At 46.7% G+C, this 21,349-nt stretch overlaps 1 protein-coding gene across 1 annotated transcript; it reads left to right on the plus strand.

Annotated features, from left to right (window-relative positions):
- Positions 1-152: 152 nt before the first annotated feature.
- Positions 153-21,078, plus strand: ACO2 (aconitase 2). Its single transcript, XM_035544327.2, has 18 exons — positions 153-264; positions 5,354-5,496; positions 6,608-6,866; positions 9,101-9,193; positions 11,048-11,206; positions 11,576-11,726; positions 12,760-12,864; positions 13,107-13,198; positions 13,462-13,567; positions 14,838-14,995; positions 15,915-15,988; positions 16,660-16,771; positions 16,966-17,088; positions 17,263-17,418; positions 18,577-18,768; positions 19,608-19,740; positions 20,053-20,174; positions 20,580-21,078. The coding sequence occupies exons 1-18, from the start codon at positions 229-231 to the stop codon at positions 20,721-20,723; spliced, it is 2,358 nt and encodes a 785-aa protein (XP_035400220.1). The 5' UTR covers positions 153-228; the 3' UTR covers positions 20,724-21,078.
- The last annotated feature ends 271 nt before the right edge of the window (positions 21,079-21,349 follow it).

Genomic DNA, 21,349 nt, shown 5'->3' on the forward strand with positions numbered 1-21,349 from the left:
GCCGCGCCGAGGCGCCGAGCCTCGCGGTGAGCTCCGCCCGCCCGCCGCTCCCTTCCCGCACGGGGGTCGCCCGCGTCCCTTCGCGAGGGGCAGGCTTCGAGCGATCACACCGCCCTGCCAGGACCTGCGCCGTCCCTCCCCGCCCTCCCTCCCTCCCTCGCTCCGTCCCCCCGGGCGCGGCGGGGGTGACGCCATCTCGGGGCGCCGCGGGCCCGGTGAGCGCACAAGATGGCGCCGTACTGCGTGCTGGCCGCCAGGCTGCGGGTGCGTCAGCGCGGCGGGGCGGCGGCGCCGGGCGGGCGCGGGGCGGCACCGGGGGGGGGCGAGACGGGGCGGGCGGCGGGGAGGGGGCGGCACCGGGGGGGCGAGGGGACCGGGACCGGTCCGGCCGCCCCTCAAGGTGAGCGCAAGGTGACCGGGGCCGGGCCCGGCCCTGCCTCCCTCTCGGTGCCCCGGGGGTGGTGGGGCGGGAGCCGGGCTCTGTGTGGTGGCTGCTCCGGACCCGGTGCTGTGTGGGGAGCGCGGGGACCCTGCATCGAAAGCAGTGAGGAAGGCTGTGAAAAAAAAAAAAAACCACAACCCTACGAACAGCCCCAAAACGTTATTTTTCCCCAATAAACCGAACCGGCGCTCGTAGCGGTTCTCCCAGCCCTGCCCATCGTGACCTCTAACGGCCGCATCCGCGGGTAACGTGAGGCGCCGCAGGGCTGTCGCGCTGAGGGCGTTATTGTGCTCAACGTTTCCTCAGTGCTAAGGCTTCCTTATCTTTCCTACCTTAGGAAATAAACATCAGGATGCAATTTTCTTCTTTTAGGGCTGATAACTGGGATAAGGAAGCCTGTGATCCCCTTAGGAAAGCACGGGGCACTTTAACTTCTCAGTTTGCCTCTTGTGACCTTGGTGAGCGTGCTCCCGTTACTTCAGGAGCTGAAGTAATAACTTGATTCCAGCCTTCTGAAGTATTTTATGAAGCTTAATTCGTATTTTTTATTACCTCGCTGCTTTAGAGGTAGGCGTTTTACAAAAGAGTTCCTTTTTTATTTAAGTAAAAGTTACAGAACGGCACCGTTTTGGTCAACTCGGTGTATTCATCGTTGGTTCGTAATTAGTTGTTAATTTGCACTTTGGACAGAAATGACTAGTTATAAAATGAAGGCCAATCTTTGATTAGCATAATGAATTGGTTCTCATTTTATGGTGCATTGCCACGTGAGAGCAACCAGACAGTAAGGTGAATGCTGTATAATGTAGAACAAAGGCTCTGGTAGCACGGTGACTGTGTGGAATTTAGTGTTCTGGGAGGCTGTCCTGGATTATCAGTTGTGTATCCTTTTAAAGGACATCTGGCTGTAATCAAACATTTGTCTCCTTGATCATTATAGGAGGCAAATAGTGTGTGTTGTTTTTTTTTTCGCCATGTTTAGCAGCCTGGAGATTTAATGAACAAGTGGATCATGTTGCCAGTCACTGTGATAATGTCAGCACTGAGCGTGGCACATGCTGTTAACGCTGGTTCTGCTCATCGCCTCTCCTCAAACAGCTTTTGGAGTTGTATAGGAAGCTTATCTCTGAGAAATAAATTGGAATTAGCCTGGTTCAGGCCAACGGCCCTATTTATAGCACAATTCTTCTAATAGCCTCAAAGGGTTGAGATCTTCTTCATGCCTGCCTTAAAGATGCTTTTAGCAGCATTCCGTTTCTTGAGCCACGTTGGCTGGGGGTTAGCTGAAAGAAGTATAAGACTCCAAACCAGCTGAAGTATTAGGGTTTCATTGAAGGTCTTGTATTTGAGTACTGAAATTACATTTGGTGAGCTTTGTGTATGTTGGCAAAAAAAAGAATGTTGGTTAGAGTTAGATTGATCTTCTGGACGCTAATTTTGGTTGCCCTTTGGAGGTGGGTCTGGGAAACCAGGCTGCGTTTACGTTTTGATTATACCGTACCATTTTTTTAGGCTGTACCGTGGTCAATGTTGGAAACTTGGCTGGTGTTCTTAGATGAGGGAGGATGAGGAAAGATGGTATTTTGGGTTTCAGCTAGAATTTCTAGGAGGGCTTTCTGGGATAGGAGTGCACGTAGCATAGTTTCTACTCTTTTGACCACAAACTTTGGCTTACTGGACCTACCTACCATATAAAGTGCCAAAATGTGAGTTCTGGAAATTCAGTCTTGCATCTGGACCATTCACTGCAGTGAGCTAGATACAAGACAGATAGCTCTTTCAGATGAGCTCCTAAAGTCTACACGGATAAGAGTTGGCTTCTTTAAGATTTCAAATTAATGACCCATTTAATAGGCTGTCTTTTCCATGTCTTTCAAGGAGGCTTTTCACCTGCCAAAATACTGATGGACTTAGGAGGCCTGCAGTGGTTTCCTTTACTGAAATCTGGATCAAGGACACTGGTGCAGGGAAAACAAATTCAACACCAGATGAGAAGAGACCACTGGGCAGCTGCCTGCTGGGTGCTCAGTCCAGAGCTTAACAGTACTGCCTGCCTGCTTCCCTTGGCTATAGGTCTCAAGGCACTTGTCACTACTCACCAAAAACAAAGCTCCCGAACCACCACCTTTTTCATGGAGGAGCGGGGGGGGAGAGTGAAGCTGGAAGCTGTTGGTCTGGTGACTTAATCTTGTAGTTCTGCCACCCCATTTCAGAGGATGCAGGGGAAAAAAGGACAGGTGCAGACCCTCAGTTTTCCAGACTTCCATGTCCAGCTGGGATCCTTCTTCTCAAGCAGGCTCATTTCTCTCCCCTTCCATTTCTGGTGCTCTGAAGCTGTGGTGGGGCTCAAACAGAAGTCAACTACTTTGTATTGCTATTTCTGTGATTAAAATTTGACTATTTATATGGCATTCTAATTAATACTAAACTTCACACAGCCGTTTTGTGAAGTAAAAATGTATATAGACATGTACTCAAACTGAAAAGGTTTTATCTGAATTTTATCTGAAATAAAATCTTTGCACCTCTCTTCAGATCTTTGGAGAGTCCTCCTTCAGCTTTTGATCATCATCAGCTCTGATCCTAGGCAAGACTAGAATGCTGCGAAGCCTCCACCTTTACTTTAATTTGCAAATCTGTTCTCCTTCTGTGCTCTGAATTATGGTGAAACGTAGCTTTCAGTTTATTGGGTGACGTGGAGGAACTCAACTAATCAGTTGGGTTAGTTTGTGGGAGAAGGAAGGAATCACTGCATTAAAGCAAAATGCCTTTCCTGGTCTGGGGAAGAGCTGATTTTTCCATGAACGTTGCTGAAATCCCTTAGTGTTTTCCAACCACTCCAGCAGTTGGAGACTTTCAAAATATGAAGGATATCTCGTGAGGCAAAGGTGTTGTCCACAACATTATTTTTTTTTTCTGGGTAAATGCTGAAGTTTATTTAAAAAAAAACCATACAAATAAACAGAACTAAGCAAACACAACAATTGTGTGGCTGCTAGATAAAAAACAACAGGGGGAATGAAGCTGTTGGTTGTTTTTTCCTCCAGTGGGAGAAGGAGAAGTCTCCCTTCTGACACATGTGATATGTTCTGGAAGTTCTGAGCTTGAAGTGCAGCCGAGTGAAATCTGATGACTGGCTTTCACTTGCACTTCTGGGAGAGCAATGCTCCCTTGCAGTGCCGTGTTCACGTTCTTTAACAAAAACCATGCACGGCTGCTAAAATTTAGACCTGTATTGTTCCTACAGAAAGGTGGATATCTAAGAGCTTAGGATTGTTTGCTAAGAAAATAAACCACACCCTTGTTGGTAGTGTGCTAGCTGTTAGGATCTCCCCTAGATTTCCTGAACTTTTTTGTTATGGAAGACATTGATAAATGTTATCAAAAGGACAATAAAACAAGATTTGGATTAAAAATTGGTGGTATTGTCTCATTGATCATGGCTGGTTTAGGCAACTGTTGAAATGCTGGTAGCAAGAAAACTGGGGGGGAAATATTCACAGGGAAAAATGAAAAATACATCATTAAAGATTTAATTAGCATCTTTGGTATTGCAAAACCAGGGTTTGGTACCGTGATTATACAAACAATTGTGTGTACACAAGGGCTAGTCAGTGCAGTGCTGGTGTATGTGTTAACCTGTACCTATGAAAATCTTGTCAATGTAAAGTAGAAGATCAGAGAATCAGAGACTGGTTTGGGGTGGAAGGGACCTCAAAGACCACCTGGTTCCAGCCCCCTGCCACGGGCAGGGACACCTCCCACCAGACCAGGTTGCCCAAAGCCCCATCCAGCCTGGCCTTGAGCACCTCCAGGGACGGGACACAGGAAACACAGGAGTAAGATTAAATTGTAATACCGGGGGAGGAAGAACTCTGGACTCTTGTTTTCTGTCTGTTTCCAGACTTCCAGCAACGATGACAGAGACTTCCAAAGGATGTAAGAAATGCATGTGCCAAATCCTTGGGAGTTTTTGTGGAGGCTGCCCTCTGACTCAATTTTCACAGCTGCATGAGAGCCTTTTATCCCTGGCACTGACCTGCTCCTTCTAGGTCAGGTGCTGTAAAGGTACCTCGTGTAGCCTGCCCTTCTCCCATGTTCCAGGGGATTGTTTCACTCTGGAGGCGGCCAAGTGACATTTGGGCTTTTTTTGGTTGCATTTCCTGCTGAACCTGTGGTACAGTTCATCCGTCCTGCTCTTAGCTCACCTGTGGGGCAAGCGCAAGGCTGTTCTCGGGGGCAAGGTGAGGATGTCCCCGCAGCCAGATCGGTGAAGCAAAAGTGTTTGGTCCACAACTTGCCTCTCCTGCTCCGTGTTAGGTTGTAGACCGAGCACATCCACAGGAGTCACTCTGGCTAGCACTGAAATGCAGCTCACCTTACGCAGCACGTAACAATATGCTTGTGGCAGGGTGTAGAGACCCCGCACAGGGAGCTTGGTATGTAGTGGTGGAGCAAAAGGGTATTTTCTCAGTCCCGTACAGTTTTGTCTGCCAGTCCTTCAGCATAAACTCAATACCAGCGAGTAAATACAGATTTGGAAACTGGATATGCTCTTCTCCACCGTGGCTGTAATATCTCAGGAATACATCAAGCTGTTGTGCACTTAGGGAATATCTCAGAATTGCCCGAAAGAAGATTCCATACGAAAACATAAGGCATCTTGTGCTTCAGACAGAAATACAAAAGAATTTGGTAAATGCTAGCAGCTCTGGCAAGCCTGATGTCTCACTGTTTAACTCAATATGTAGCATTGTCTGATCAAATGTTCATTAAAAAAAAAAAACTCTGCAAACTTTCTGTTCCTCAGCCTGTAAAATTCCAGGAATAACAGCTGAAAAGCAAGTATTTTATTGATGTTAGAGGGAGTCACTCTGCAGGGTTGCAGCACTAACGCTCTCCTTTTTCCAGCATGCCTTGAATGGTGGGATACGGCGCTACCATGTCGCACCCGTCCTGTGCCAGCGGGCCAAGGTGGCCATGAGCCACTTTGAGCCTAATGAATACATAAATTATGAAAAGTTGGAGAAGAACATCAACATTGTCCGTAAGAGGTAAGAGGGGAGGAAGGAGGAGGAGAGGGGTCGGGTCAATGTGCAGAATTTAGCTCTGCAGTGATGGGAGAGGAGGGGAATAAAAAAACATCACAGGGCTCTGGCAAAGGGAATATTTACTGGGGTTACCAGCTCGGAGCCGTAGCAGTCGCCAGTGTAGTGAAACACGAGTTGTAGTGTCTCCATGCAGTGGTGTGGGGCACTGTGGGGAGGGTTGAAGGTTCGGAAGAAGCACTCTGACACGTAGAAAACCAGGTCAGTGCAGAGGAGGCGCTAGAAAGGGCTCTGTCCTCTTTTTTTAATGCCCTCCTTCGTGAGCCTTCGTATTGGGGCTTGCACCTGTCTGGGGAAGCAGCGTGTGGGCAGTGGTCATCGCAGGCTAATGCTCCTTTGCACCTTGTTTTGACGGTGAACGTTCTCCCGTGTGCCACCGTAGGCGTTAGACACAAAAAGGAGGGCTAGGAATTCGTAGTCTGTGTAAACATGGTGACCTTAATCTGCTGATAGGGACTTGCTGAGTTGTCATTCCTGCTCCACTTACCTTGGCAGTGGTTTGTAAGACATGTCCTTCGGTCTCTGCATCCTTTGTTAGATGTGGTAACTCTCGTTTCAAGTCGTTGTGTCTACTTAGTTACCTCTCAGAAGATCTCACCACTGACATAAATAGGCTCCTCAGCTGAGACAGCCAGTCAGAAGCCTGCAGGACAAAAGGTCTGTGTTCGCGAAACTCTGCTTAGTTGTCCTTCCTTGCTGTGGGATCTGGTACTTGTGAATTGAGTCTGACCTCTCTCTTACCTCCCTATTTGCTGTCCTGAAGTATAACCTTGAGAAATGAGCAGAGTCAAAGCTTCCTTTACTGTATAGGGAGATTATAAAAGCGCAAAGTGACGTTGGTTTGTATCCTTTTGAACTTTCTGGACCAAGCACTTGTTTCAGCCAGCTACCAGTTGATATTTTAGATCCGTAAGATAACCACGCAGGTTGCTGTTTGTTCATGTGTTTTAGAGTGGTAAAGGGAAGAAGAGAGTATCTTTGTTCTGTTACATGCTTAAAGGGGCAAATGTTGAAGTACACAACTTGCAGAGGTAAAATTCTTCTCTTGCCTCCCCAGGCTCGACCGTCCCCTGACCTTGTCTGAGAAGATTGTATATGGCCACCTGGATGACCCAGCGAAGCAGGAGATTGAGCGAGGCAAGACCTATTTGCGCTTACGGCCCGATCGCGTGGCCATGCAGGATGCCACTGCTCAGATGGCAATGCTGCAGTTCATCAGCAGCGGGCTGCCCAAAGTGGCCGTGCCTTCCACCATCCATTGCGATCACCTCATAGAAGCTCAGTCAGGTGGTGAAAAGGATCTTCGAAGGGCCAAGGTGACTACTGCAGAGACTTAAATTCAGTCTGTTTGAAAGCTTCTTTCCAGTCTAGGGAAGGGATTTTTTATTTTTTTTTTTATTCCAGGACAGCCACAAAATCACAAGTAATCTGGTATCAAGTCTGGTGGTTAGCTCGGTAGATAGGTCAGATGCAGTAAAGAAACAGCGTAAGCAGGGCTGTGGGAGTTTTTCACCAGAGATTCATCCACGACATGGTTTAAAGGACCATGACAATAGGAAGCACTAGCTCTTAATCTGCTAGCGATGGAATTGCAAGTCATATGTGTGTTCCGTAGAGTGAGAAGACGTTTCAGGTAAGGGAAGAAGAAAAATCTATTTCAAAGGGTAGGAAAGGAAGACGGATTACTCTAGGGAGTTTCGCTGTCTACGGCAGCATGAAAAGCTTCCTGAACGTGTGTCTGCATTGCACTGCATCCTGTGAAGGGGGAGCAACTGACTGCTTCTGTTTCCCAAACCACTTGCAAGTGATTAGTGCTTACTGAAGCACTTGCAGCTTTCAAGACCAGCAAGGACAGGTAATAAATGTATATACAGGCATGAAGGGTTTTATTTGGGAATTCCAATGTTGTTTGTCCAACTTCTGGTTCAATGAGGTTTTGTTTTTTTTTTTACATTTCCCCCACACTGTTTTACTGCTTATTCCTCCTTAGGGGATTCTGTCAAATGTAAACACATTCACCTCTGTCCCACATACCACAACGAATCTGCCAGGGAAGAATATCCTGTTAGCATAGCAGGGAAGTCGGGGGAGCCTTTTTTTCCAAGTGGGCATAGCATAAGTCCATTATCAAAGCCAGGAGGCTTCTGACTTGGACCCTGATACTGAAACTGAAGAATCTGTCCTAAACACGTTGTGGGTGCTCAGCTGCATTTTAGGATTTTAGTCCGTATCTATTCTAAGAAATTCCTGATGTCGAAGTAAGTGCTTCTGGCTTTTCCTTTTTCCTTCAGGTTAGAGTAAAGCAATGTATACCACCAAAGAGTAAATTTGGAGAGTTCTCGTTCTATGTTTTGTCTCAGGCCCAAGCTGTGAGATTAAGAATTTGGGACCGTACTAAATAAGACTTGATTTTCTTCCCTCACCTCCTGTCTTTCCCCTATTCCTGCATTTGTTCTCTGCAGTGCAATGGTGTTCTGCTGCAGCCCTGAGCTGAGCAGCGTTCCTCGTCTGCCACCCGCTCTGAGCAGACCAAGTAAAGGTCCTGCCTTCTTCTGACTGGGTTCTGCTTCTGTAGCTGCCAGTTGGCACACAATGAATGCTGGCAGGCCACAGGGTGGCTTGGATCTGCTCCTGGCACATCAGCGTGCTTTACTGGGGGAGGGATGCACAAACAGAGTGAAGTGACCTGACTCCCAGTGGAAAACGAGGCTTAAAGAACTGCTGCTGCCTCATGGGAAACTTCAGCAAATGTGTGCTGAGACAATTCTGCCATTATCTCCCGTTTCCCCTTTCTCTTCGTTCTGAAGCATAGCTGCCTGAGAACAGTCTTTAAGAAACTCCCTCCTCCGAGCGCTTATCTTATCTCTTCTGCCGCTCCTCTGCCAAGAACTATCAGGACATAATACTGTCATACTTCCTTGGCAACCGTGGGTATTCTCACAAGCAGTTTTCATGGTGTGACCTCCACGAATAACAGTGGTGGCGCAGCAAGAAAGGCAGCATTGTGTGAGCCTTAAGCAAGGGACTCAGCAGAATGAGAAACGACGCCCACCAGCTCCCCTGGCAGCGAGCAACTTCCAACTCCATTTCTTCATCCGTAAAAAATAAAGCTGAAATGCTTATCAAGAGGTTTGAAATGTCTGCAAAGCATGCATAAAACAAAAGAAACAGCTGGTAGAAAAGGAAGGGGGGGTGAGAAGAAGAGAGAAAAACAGGTTAAAATACCTTTGAGAGTAGAAGAAATGAGCAGGGCATTCTCCAATGCCTTATTGGCAGGGTTTTCCTTGAATTGTGTGATTTGGCATTGGAAACTAAAAAAGATGCCTTAGTAGAGCTACAAGTTGGATGAAATTAAGTGGCCTGCTACAACTGACTGGCAAACAGCCTTGATCTCTTTCGATTTTAAGAGCGATGTGCACCTCCCTCTAGCTGCTGCAAAACTGTGGAGCAAACTACGAACAGGCTTGGGAAGCAGGGAGCGTGTTTGAGCTCATGATCTGCCAAAGAACAAAATGTGTTACTAACACCATGTGTTTTCCTGTGTGACTAGGATATAAACCAGGAGGTGTACAACTTTCTAGCAACAGCTGGTGCCAAGTATGGAGTGGGATTCTGGAAACCTGGGTCAGGAATCATTCACCAGGTAAAGTGTGTGCTTCTAGTCTTTGAACATCCAGTGGCTCTTCCTCCTTATGGTGGAGGGGGAGCTCCAGTACAAACCCGCAGAGAATTTCACCAGTTTAGAGGAACAACTCGCTTTCTCTGAGGCAGGTGAAATTTCTTGCTTGCTCCTTTTCAGTTATCTTGACAGCAATGTTTTTACTGAAAGGTTATTTTTGTCAAAGTGTAACCTGATGCGTGATTAGTTAGTGCCAGCAGCAGGCCACGTGAATCAAAGGATCTTAACTGTTTGTGAGCTGGCTTATCTCGGTACGCCTGGGAGCGTGAAGTGATGCCGTGAAAATAGCTACTTAAGGCTAATGTGGGTTCCTTTTGGGAGTAAGGAAGGAAGCTTTTGGAACATACATTTTCTAAGGCTCTTTTGTATGTGTTTGGTTCCATTTTAAAAAAACAAAACTAGGAGAGAGTGTATGAGGACAGCAAATAGAGCAGCTTTAGGTACTCATAACTAGTTGCTATCTGAATTGAATAAAATGCAAAGGACTTTTCCATGGGTTTTCAGGTCTGAAATTCTCTTGCCATACCACTTGCACCTCAAAAAAATATGACCATCCCGAGATAACTTAGCACGTGATGAGGCTTTCTGTTTTTTAAACCCAACACCTATAGCAGGACTTCCCTACCTTGATTTTGTTCGATTTGCTATGTATGTCCAGGAGACATTTTTCATTGTTCCTGAGTTGCAGGCAGGAAAAATTGAAGTGCAGCACAAGCAAAAGGAGTGGAGAGGAGAATGGATGACTGTTAAACGTCCTGTCAGCAGGGAACTTGTGACCAGGTGCGGTCAAGAGCTCTCTGCTGTCTTTTCTTAGCTATGGAATGAGTTACTAAGGTTACTTTAACTTGGTGTGACGCAATGGAGAAAGGAAATAGAACAGGTGAACTCCCCAAAAGGTTGTGGGAGCACCTCAGGTTACTTCTGCTCCCTATTGTTGTTACCAGCTTTCTTGTGATTCACTTTCTGAGGGAAAAAAAGGTGGAGAAAATTGGACATACTGTATAGCTTCAGAGTCTGGCGCTTGGATTGGCCTTTCTTGCATGCGTATGTAAAGGTGGAAGTACTACAGGCAAAAATCTTAGCTCTTTCAATAAAGGGCTGCTGTGTTTCTGTCCAGACTGTTCTGTAAGATGTGCTGTGCTTCCCAGAAAGGCTGTACATAATGTTGGTATGGCACACATGCAGTAAGAAGTTCATTAGCTTCTACAGGAAAGTCATAATTTTTCAGTAGAGGACTGTTCTGTGATTTTGCTAATATTTGAAGAGTTTTGCATGGCATCAGTAGCAGCAATAAGTGAAAGGCAGCCTCTTGGTGTATTTGTGAGGGATTCTTCTGTGTGATTAGGTTTTGGCTGGCAGTAAGGATTTGGAGGGCCCTGCTGAGGTATTCTACTGCTGTGGGACTATAAAAATCTGCAAAAGGTCTTCCTAGCACTGGACAGGTGAGCTGGCTGGCTCAGCAGTTGATCAAGGGTTTGGAGACTAAGGAACAGCTTCCTGAGCCCTGACGAAGGTTACTGGAAGGAAGAGGTCTTCCAGTGAAAAAGGGAAGGCCATTGCTTAAGTTTTCTTACTGTCCTGGGATGAGCAAGGGCCAAGACTTGGTACCTCGTTCAGTCATTACATCCTCCAAAAGGGGGTTGAAATACAACTGAACTTACGGTCCAAAAGAAATTAAATTTCTTGCTACTGAAATCTGCAAATAAAAACTAGTCTGTATTCTTGTTGGGTTTCTTGCTGTCTTCCCCCTCCTTTCCAACCAAACAAGCAAGCAAGCAAGCAACAAACAAGCAAGCAAACAAAAATTTTTCTTTTCAGATCATTCTGGAGAACTACTCCTATCCCGGGGTTATGCTGATTGGCACAGATTCACACACCCCCAACGGAGGTGGCTTGGGAGGAATCTGCATTGGAGTGGGTGGAGCTGATGCCGTGGATGTCATGGCAGGAATCCCTTGGGAGCTTAAATGCCCAAAGGTAGGAGCAAAAGGAACACTAATCCTCTATGTGGAGCGTGAGATATAAAATGGGTAAGAAATGTATGTAAGGCACTCTAGTGCCTGTGTTTGCCTGGCTCATACAGCCAGTCTGTCGTTTGTTGGCATCTCTGAGTTTCATTTCCAGCCTTTTTAATTCGGGGATTGAGAGAGGTAGGCGAGTAGTGATCTCTGGTTGGCCTTGACAGTGGGTTCAGCCCATGTACATGTGCTGTGGTATTTCAGGATTTTCTCCTTTGTGTTTTGGTGGCCACCCAGATTGTGAGAAAGAAGCCTGAGGAATTCTCTTGACTGCTGGAGGGAAATGATACCAGTATACTTTTCTGTTGTTGTTTTAACTCATGTTAAGGTTATTGGTGTAAAACTGACTGGCAAGCTTTCTGGCTGGAGTTCTCCGAAAGATGTGATCCTGAAGGTGGCTGGCATCCTCACGGTCAAGGGTGGAACAGGCGCCATCATCGAATACCACGGGCCTGGTGTGGATTCAATCTCTTGCACTGGTAAGGCAACAGGAATCTCTTATCTGGAGTGGGTTGTTGTTGGAGGTGTTGTGTTGTCCGTGAGGAGAAGGGAATCGGGCAAGAAGTGTTAAATGTTCCCTCTTAGCCTGGCTGGGTGACCAGTACACAGCAAACTGGGAGTCTTTCTCTGCAAGCTGGTGGGGTGAGAGCGGTGTAACAAGTGAAAAGCCTCTCTGGACGGCTCTGTTAAATCTTGTGACCGTGAGAACGCTGAATGGTTAATTGTGGGGAATCCTGTAAGATGGTGCTGTCAGGATGAGAGTAAGAATGGAGCTATTTTGCCATATGCTTAGAGGATAGAGATGTTGGGGGTAGTAAAGGATGACATTTTCATTTCAGCCTAAAATAGGTTATGAATAGAGGAGAGAAATAGGTTGGGGAAGGGGGGAAATGTGTGACAGCTGCTAAATAAAAAGCTTCTCAGCAAAGTAGAGCAGAGGGGAGACTAGAAAGCAGCAGTTAACTTGGAGACTTGCAGTAGGCAATTGTGGCTCTCAGGTGCTGAATTTGAACCAGCAGATATTGCAGTTGTCTGTAACAGTACTTGTCAGGACCAAACTGAGAGAGCTGTCCCTTCCTTTGGCTTGAAATGTAGCTTTTAAGCTGTGCTTCTCTCCATTCATAATGCTTGGCTACTTGGAGTACTTGCTTTTACAATCTGAGAGCATTTTAGGATTTTTATTCTCTTGAATCAGAGAGCACTGACCTGTGATACCTGCTTCTAGCTCCCTGAATGTAAAACAGCAACTCCTACAGCTTCATCGCTGTGCCTTGAAAGGCATGGGTGACCCCAGTGCCACAAGTGATTTGTTTTTGTTTTTGTTTTTGTTTTTTTACTGTTTTCTATCACTGGAGTCTTTGTCTGGAATCCTGTCTGCTGTGGAGTTAGGTTTGTGCCTAATGCACTTGATCTCTCTTGGCTTTGCCGTCTTTTCCATGGGCTGACTCTTGAAGAATTGGATGGCCTTGGACTTTGTTGACCCTGTGGTCTTTTCTCCCACTCCTTCACTAGGGATGGCAACGATCTGTAACATGGGGGCTGAAATTGGAGCTACCACATCCATCTTCCCTTACAACGAACGGATGAAGAAATACCTGGGCAAGACTGGGCGAGCTGGTAAGAGGGTTTGGGGGTTGAAGTGGGTAGAAGTGTGGGTTTGAATGACGGTGTTCTCTGGGAGCAGCATCCTCCTGCAGCAGTGTCTGATGTGGCTTCTGTACTCGGGTGTACAAGCAGGGAGCCTGTAGCTGAAATGCCTGGGGAAGTATCTGGTGGACCCTGCGTTCAGTTGTTCTGGTCTTTTTCTTTTCCATCTTATTTGCTGCAGTTTTTCAGGTCTCCCTTCTTCCTTATTCCAGACATAGCTGTGCTGGCGGATGAATTCAAGCAACACCTGGTACCGGATTCTGGTTGTCAGTATGACCAGGTGATCGAAATCAACCTCAGTGAGGTAAGGCTTCCTTCCTGCTTGCCATCTTGGATGTTGTGATGAGACTGCCTCGTGTGAATGAGGACTAAGCTGGGAGTTGGATGCAGCACCCCTGGTTGTGCTAAAACGGGTAACAAACGCTGAGATCTGTTCCACTAACAGCTTCTGCTCAGGCAGGCGAGTCCTATTTAAACAGCTTCCAGATAGCAAATCAATTCCTTTCATAACTGTTTTTTTTTTTCCCTGGCTACTGTAATTTCTGACTCTGTCGTTGTTTCTTAAAGCTGAAACCACATATCAATGGACCTTTCACTCCAGACCTGGCACACCCTGTGTCAGATATTGGTGCTGTGGCAGAAAAGGAGGGCTGGCCTGTTGATATCAGAGTTGGTGGGTAGCATTTGCTCTTTCCTCTGCCTTCATCTTTGTGCCATAAATGTTGCTGTCTTGGGATAAGCAGTTGGTCATATAGCTTGGGATCTAATCCTTTAATTACTGCTCTATGCCCTTTGACTTGGTTGCAGTGTCATTTCTACATGGGCACGTGAATTTGCTGGGAAGAGTAGTCTCTTTGTTTTTTCTCAGGTGTGAGTAGCCTCTCACACGTGGCCTAGATCTGGGATAGCTGGAGGGGTTTTGATCTCAAGAGCTAGGCAATTTTTTCGCCTTGTTGGAAATTTTTTAAAGATGGGGTTGCCGGGAATGTTACCTGTTACACATTTGGTCAAATCCATGAACAGGCTTTCAACAGAGATCTGTCAGGCGCACAGTTGTGCATTCCCCGAGCAGGAGACTGTTGAGCTCTCAGGACGTAGTAAAGTTGATGCTCGCTATCCTAAAGAGGAGGCATGGGTACTCGTACACTCGCTGGCTTCTCTGGAATTGCTCAGGGTGGGAATGAAAAGAATGCAAGTACATTGTAAAGGCCACATCCCAGGTAGAGACGAGTTACTCAGTAGTGTTACAAATAGGATCAAGAGCAGCAGTAACTGAAAGCCCAGAGTTTTATTCTTTGCTGCTTAGCATCAGAGTGCTGTCAGTGCAACGCTGTATGTCCTCGTGTCATCTTCATACCATAACAAAGGGTGTTTTACCCAAGGACTACAAAGTGCCTATACCAAAACGAAACAGTGTGTTGGGGTCTAGCCCAAGATAACTGAGGCGAACTAATTGGGTGTGTAAATTGCTTGGAAGAAAAAAACAAGAAAGACCAGTGGGCTCTGAGGTGTAAGTTGAAAGGGCTGGGAAATTTAAAATTCAATATGCGTAGAGAGGCACCCACCTCTTCTTTTAATCATTTCCTTGATTTCTTCTCATCTTGATGTGTAGCCTTTTCTGTCTTCCTAGAAGAATACCTCTTTGTGGTAATTCGCCTAACCAAAGTGCACATAGGTGGCACTCTGACCTTGTAAAACAATAACCAGCCTAGTGACCAGGTAATGTGTTCTGGCTTACAGCCTCCGAAGCCTGAGGGATTGATTGCTTGTGACCACAGTATCTTGCTGGGAGGCTTGGCAGTGTTTGTACCTGAAACTGTTTCAGGCTCCTTGTCAGTGGAAAAGGAGGTTGTCTCTTGTTTTTTCTGCTGAGAGATGGTCTCCTCAGGGAGAAGCAACCAGGGCTGCACTAACCACCTCCCTGTCTCTGTCAAACACCACAGGCCTGATTGGCAGCTGCACCAACTCCAGCTACGAGGACATGGGGCGCTCTGCAGCAGTGGCAAAACAGGCGCTAGCGCATGGGTTGAAGTGCAAATCGAAGTTCACAATCACTCCAGGCTCGGAGCAGATCCGAGCCACCATTGAAAGAGACGGTTACGTGAGTATGACTGCTCTTTACAGGTCCAAACAGTAAAGGTTAAACTTTTCCAGAGGGTACTCAGGAGTCTGGAAGTGACTAATGGAAACCTCTTAAATTTGTCCTCACGTATTGCTCGAGGTGCAATGACTGATATAGTAACCAGCCTTGCGTTACTGTGCCCCTGGGTCCTGCTGCTGCCCAGGCAATGTTTTGACCTGCTATGTTTATCCACTCTTCTCCTTATAGAACAGTTTGGGATGTGAGCAAACCTGCGTATGTAGGAAGCAAGTCCCATTTTAGACTAAACTTAAGGTAAAACTCCAGTGTATCCCTAGAGGAACCACCACGTACCTTTCCCCCCTTTTTTGTGGGGAGCAGAATATAACGATGTGTTAATTGATTCTAATGTTTAGTAAGTGTTGGACACTGTCACAGCTTGGGGATCAACTGCGTGAGTCTTTATGTGCGGGTGTGTCCACAAGTCAGCTTTTTATTTGTCTGTCTGCAGTTACACTTTTCTCCAGCAGCTGCCCTCTTGATTGGATCCTTTGCTGAATGGACTGAGCAGGCACATGTTTGCCTGCACTTTTACCAAATCACTCCTTACACTGCCAGGAAACGTGTTGAAAATTAATTGGACCATCTTCAGTGAAATGTCTCTGAGGAGCTGTTTTCTTTGCTCAGTTTAAAGTAGGCAGAGAACAGGAACTTTATGGTAAATCTTCCTGTGCTTTTCCCCAGCGTTAACTTACAGCTTTACTGGCATCAGCCCCCCTGTATTTATGACAATTACTCAAAACTTGTAAGTGAAACAAGAAAGGGATTTTTTTCAGGGTTGGTGCTTTCTGTTAGAAGATGGGTGTCCTCTTTCTCTAAAAGAATACCATCAGAAATGTATCCCAAACTTTCTACTAATAATGAAATTGTCTGTCCCCAGGCACAAATCCTGCGAGACGTTGGAGGGCTGGTTCTTGCCAACGCTTGTGGGCCATGCATTGGCCAGTGGGACAGGTAAAGTGAAAGACAGAACTCTGTCTAGCTTTGTATCTCTCAGCTCCTAAAGCACTCTGCGAAGCCAAATTTGATTGTTAATACCACACACGGGTAATTAAGCACACTAGCCATTGGTCGTAGCTGCCTGATACACGCTGGAGGAGGAGAAATAAACTGCAAATTTATGCTGAGCCTTTGGATGAATGAAGCTGCAGCATGGCCACATCTATAGGTTTTTGATAGGGAAAAATGGGGAGAGAGATCAGTTCTCTCTGAGAGGATGGGCTGGAGTTTGTGTGGGCCTTTTAAAATAGGAAGAGTGATTGGTCTGGCTTAAATCCCTAGAGTGGCAGTGAGGAAAATCCTGATAAAAGAGATGGGAGACACATGCTCGTTTGGCTCTGTCATTACTGACGGTGGCATGTCCAAAGGCATGTACTTGAGTATTGCTCAGACAGTTCAGCAGTGCACAACATGGACTATGAAAACTACTCCAGGAATCAGTGTCTGACTTGGCATTGCACTGTCCTTGGTTTTGAGGCTCTGCTTAGGGGAGGAAAACATGTGTGCGCTGATTCATGTTTCCAAAGATAGTGATTGCTGCCACAACCAAGCCTGGGGATTTTAGCAGCCAGATATCTAGAAGCAATAGTCCCTTTGGATTTGACGAGTGTTTCCTTCTTTCACAGGAAGGACATAAAGAAAGGAGAGAAAAACACAATAGTTACGTCTTACAACCGGAATTTCACAGGTCGCAATGATGCCAACCCAGAGACTCACGCGTTTGTGACCTCCCCAGAGGTAAGAGACAGCCAGAGGGGGCGTGGGGAATAGTTCAGGGTGTCTCGGGAGCCAATTCCGCTGCCTTCAGAAGAGACCCAGCATCATTTGGTGTGTAACTTCGAGAGCCTTCTGGCTGCTGTCTTTGTTAGGCGTAGGACTTTCAAATGAAGAGATGGGAGGAAGACTAAGCCTTTAAATTGTTTTTCTTTCAGATTGTCACAGCCCTGTCCATTGCTGGCACTCTAAAATTTAACCCCGAGACAGATTACCTGACAGGAACAGATGGGAAGAAGTTTAAACTAGAAGCACCTGATGCAGATGAGCTGCCCAAGCTGGTAACTGCTTGCTCTGGAGATGGAGGGAGGGGAGGCCTGTCACTGTCAGTGCTTTATATGTAGCAGGGGAACCCTCATGCACTGCCTTTAATGTTAAAATTGGCTTGTTCTCTTCACATGCTGTTGGGGATGGCTGAGACTGATGATTTTCCTTTCCTTTTTATTCTTTTGAAGGATTTTGACCCAGGCCAGGACACCTATCAGTACCCTCCCAAGGACGGCAGTGGGCAGCACGTGGATGTGAGCCCCACCAGCCAGCGCCTCCAGCTTCTCGAGCCCTTCGATAAGTGGGATGGCAAGGATCTAGAAGACATGCTGATCCTCATCAAGGTCAGGAGCAAGGCGGGGGAACACCAGCCGTGACAGGGCTGGGCAAACAGGGATTTGCACATGGGTTGAAGCTTTGGGTGTGCCTTGAGCTGACAGATGCCTTCCCCTACAGCTGCATTGCTATGGGAAGTGAAGCAAGGGTCTTGCTTCCCTTGTGGTGTTGTTTCCTTCTGATACTTTATATATTACGACTAAGAGACTTTTCTATTTGGGGCTAGTTGTTAGCTAATACCATGAAAAATTAATTTTTTACACCCTGTAATATGATCCCACCCATCCCACACAGTTTGGAGAATTTGTCCTAGTTATAACCACTAATTAGCATCTCTAATATCTGACTGTTCTAAGATGCATTTTGTCTGAAATGAGGTCGTTAGGATCTTCTCATCCACCAGTATTTGTCGTCTTCCCATTTTACAGAAACTATTACTTCACAATAGTTAAACATTACAATTCAGTCTCCTAATGAAGACATATTTTGTTTCACTCTCTGTGATGAATTCACAGGATGAAAGCTTCAGTTAACACAGTGATAGGTGCTGAAATGCAGTCCCTTAGGAATTGTCCTTCAGGAGAACTGTTGATTCTCAGCAGCAGAGAGCCGCAGGTATTCCCAAGGGCCGTGCTTCCATATGAGCTGTGCTTGTTTGACATGCACAATTCCTTTGGAAACACTGGGAGCCAGTTGGAAGGCTGTTCTCTCCGGTTGGGAATTCTGCTCCTACAGGTTGAGGAGGCTTCTATGCAGACTGGGAACTCTGAGGAAACACTTGGTGTCTTGCTGAGCTCCTCCAGCAGAGAGGTTGAGCTGTACCAGGAAGAGCTTAATGACTTCTGGTACCTGCAGAACCTGCTGCTGAGGGAAGTGAGGACATGGCAGGAGGTGTCATAGCTTACCGTAGTTTTGTAACTCTGCCCTTTGGAACAGGGATCTTCTTTCTGCCCAGAGCATGCAGAAAGACCATTCTTTTTGCCTTTGTATTCTGCCTGAGACCATTGCGTTCTGCCTTACGGTGCCTTGATTCTGTAACAGATACAGTTGTCTTGGGTTTGTGCTTTTAAAAAGAAATGTGAAGATCCTTCAGAATAAAAAGTGCTGAGGAAGGCCCAAGTCACTGACCCATCCTAAAGAGATTGATCTCTTCTACTACCCCTTAGGTAAAAGGGAAGTGCACCACTGACCATATTTCTGCCGCTGGGCCGTGGCTGAAATTCCGTGGCCATCTGGACAACATCTCCAACAACCTGCTCATTGGCGCCATCAACATTGAAAATGGCAAAGCCAACTCCGTGAGGAACGCGTTAACCCAGGAGTTTGGGCCAGTCCCGGACACAGCCCGATACTACAAGGTGAGGCTGTCTCCTGGTGCATCTATTTTAGGAGGGTGTTGGCACTTTCTGTGCTCTGTGCCAAGACCAAGGATCTCACCCTACTGCTCAAGTAACAGCAGCTGTGAATTCATTCAGCACTGAGGCTTTTTCTTGGGACGTACTTTGACTGTGACAGTTCTTACAGGCGATTCTGTCCCTACCTGCTGCGGGGCAGAGGATCTTGTGACCCAAAGGGGACCAGAAACCCTAGGTGAAAGGAGCAGAACACCTCTAGACGCTGCACAACTTACAAGGCAGTGGTGTCACCAGGCTGCGAATAAATCTCACCTCCTCATCTGAGCAAACAGACCTCAGTTACTGTGTGAACGTAAAGAATTCACCTATGGCTAGTCTAAATTCTATTCTTGACCCCTTTGTTCTTTAAAACTTGGGTTGGAATATCAAATTTTCTTTCACTCTTAGAACAGCTTGGCAGCAGTCTCAGATTGGTTCTTCTGGTAGACAGAAGTTAAAGCCTTCTCTCTAACTTCTAGAAGTAGAGCAGGGATCATAGTGGTGTAAATGCTGACCTGGCACAAGACCACGGAAGGAAAGGTGGTGGCAAGGATTTGCTCTGGATCCCAAGAGCGATCCTCTTCAGCCCGTGTTAGCCAGGACAGCAATACCTAACTGCTCTGAAGCACGTAGTTCCTTCGTTTCTGTCCTTCCTTAGAACCAAGGGGAGCCTCCTGGCAGAAGGTATCATAGCACAGCAACGTCACTAGTGTTGCGCTGACATTAGATGTGTTGGGTTGTGTTTATTGTTAATTCCTCACCTGAGTGACCGCACAAGTCTTAGTCTTCCTCTTTTGTCACAGAAAATGGGTGTCAAATGGGCCGTTATTGGGGATGAAAACTACGGTGAGGGATCAAGCCGAGAGCACGCAGCGTTGGAACCTCGTCACTTGGGGGGCAGGGTCATCATCACCAAGAGCTTTGCCAGGATCCACGGTGAGTTGCGCTTCCCCTGTGGTGTGTATAAACAGGATGTGTTTGGCTGGGGCGGCAGGGATGTTTACCTTGCCCCAGGGCTCAATACCTACGGGAAGGAACTATCTGCTGACAGATCGCATGGTCTCTCTTCTTAGGAGTCCTCTTAGATATCTGCTTAGATATGCCACAAACAGCGGATATGCTGATTTTGTTATGAAGGTAGTAATTACTGTTGGAATACTACTCAGAGAAGCACTGAGCAGCCGGGAAGTAATCCTCATCCCCTGCAGCGAGTTGTTACGAGTATACTTGATGGTTTGTTCTCTGCAGAAACCAACCTGAAGAAGCAAGGCCTACTGCCTCTTACTTTTGCGGATCCGGCAGACTACAACAAGATCCATCCTGTGGACAAGCTGAGCATCGTGGGGCTGGCGGACTTTGCTCCTGGAAAGGTAAGTGCCTGCACGTCTTGTCACGGCTCTCGGGGTCGGGGATGTGCCCGTGGCAGGGAGCAGCGTGGTCGTGTGCGAGGGCCTGGAGCAGCACCGGCACTGATGGGCCGCGCAGCCCGGCAGCCAGAGGAGATGCCCCACACCAGTGGGTCAGAATCAGATCACGTTGTTCTGAGCTGTTTTGAGAAGTCCCTGTACAATATTCTGAATTCTTCGACTTGTTACCTAAGGCGGGAGCGCTCCCTAGAAGGAACTGCAACCACACATCTCTCTTAAGACCACCCCTGAGCTACCATTTTGTTTTCAACCCTTTAAAAACATGTAGGGATTTTCCTGTGAGAAGCTTCGGTTAACTTGCTCCCTTGAAAAAGAAGGGGGAAAATAAAACCTGTCTTCTTCCTTTAGCCTCTGAAATGCATCATCAAGCACCCCAACGGGAGCCAAGAAACAATCATGTTGAACCACACCTTCAACGAGTCACAGATCGAATGGTTTCAGGCTGGCAGTGCCCTGAACAGAATGAAGGAGCTGCAGCAGAAATCAAGCTAAGTGCGCACAATGCCCCCAGTGCACTGGACTCGATTCAGCTTTGGCATTTTCATGAAAGTGCAATTCCATGCCTCCTGTTGGAATAAATGTCTGATCAAATGTAACCATAGCGTCCTTTTTGTTATGGTACTTCCTCTTCACTGACACTATGAAAAGGGAGTGCAACCAGGCTTACTTTTGTCTTTTAAATTCCCCAGCTCCCTTTTTCTATTTTGGCTCAAATTCAGTTGTCCCACAGTTATTTATACTTGGAAATAACCAGCTAAAGTGGGTTTGTCTGCTCAGTTGGTTGTTTCTGCCCATTCACTTTACTGATGGCTAAAGATTTAAAATGGAAATAAAGACTGTGACCATCTCTTCTGCCTTGTGCGATTGTCTTCATAATCCGGTTCTTCAGCTCCTGCTTTCCCCCTCGCTGTTGCTGAGAGGGTGGGAAAGAACTTGAAGGTTCAATGCTACCTGCTCAGTTTGTATTGTTATGCAAAGGCCACATGGTTAAGGAAAAAAAAAGCCTCCCAGCTGTAGCAGTGCTCTGAAAGCAGTAGGAGCAGAGGACCTGGGAGGTTTATCCACTGCCATTAACTACTGCAGGCTATGCTCATGACTAACCCTGCCTTCCTCTTCGG

Source organism: Cygnus atratus, chromosome 1, assembly GCF_013377495.2.
Source record: "Cygnus atratus isolate AKBS03 ecotype Queensland, Australia chromosome 1, CAtr_DNAZoo_HiC_assembly, whole genome shotgun sequence".
Classification (NCBI taxonomy): Eukaryota; Metazoa; Chordata; class Aves; order Anseriformes; family Anatidae; genus Cygnus; species Cygnus atratus.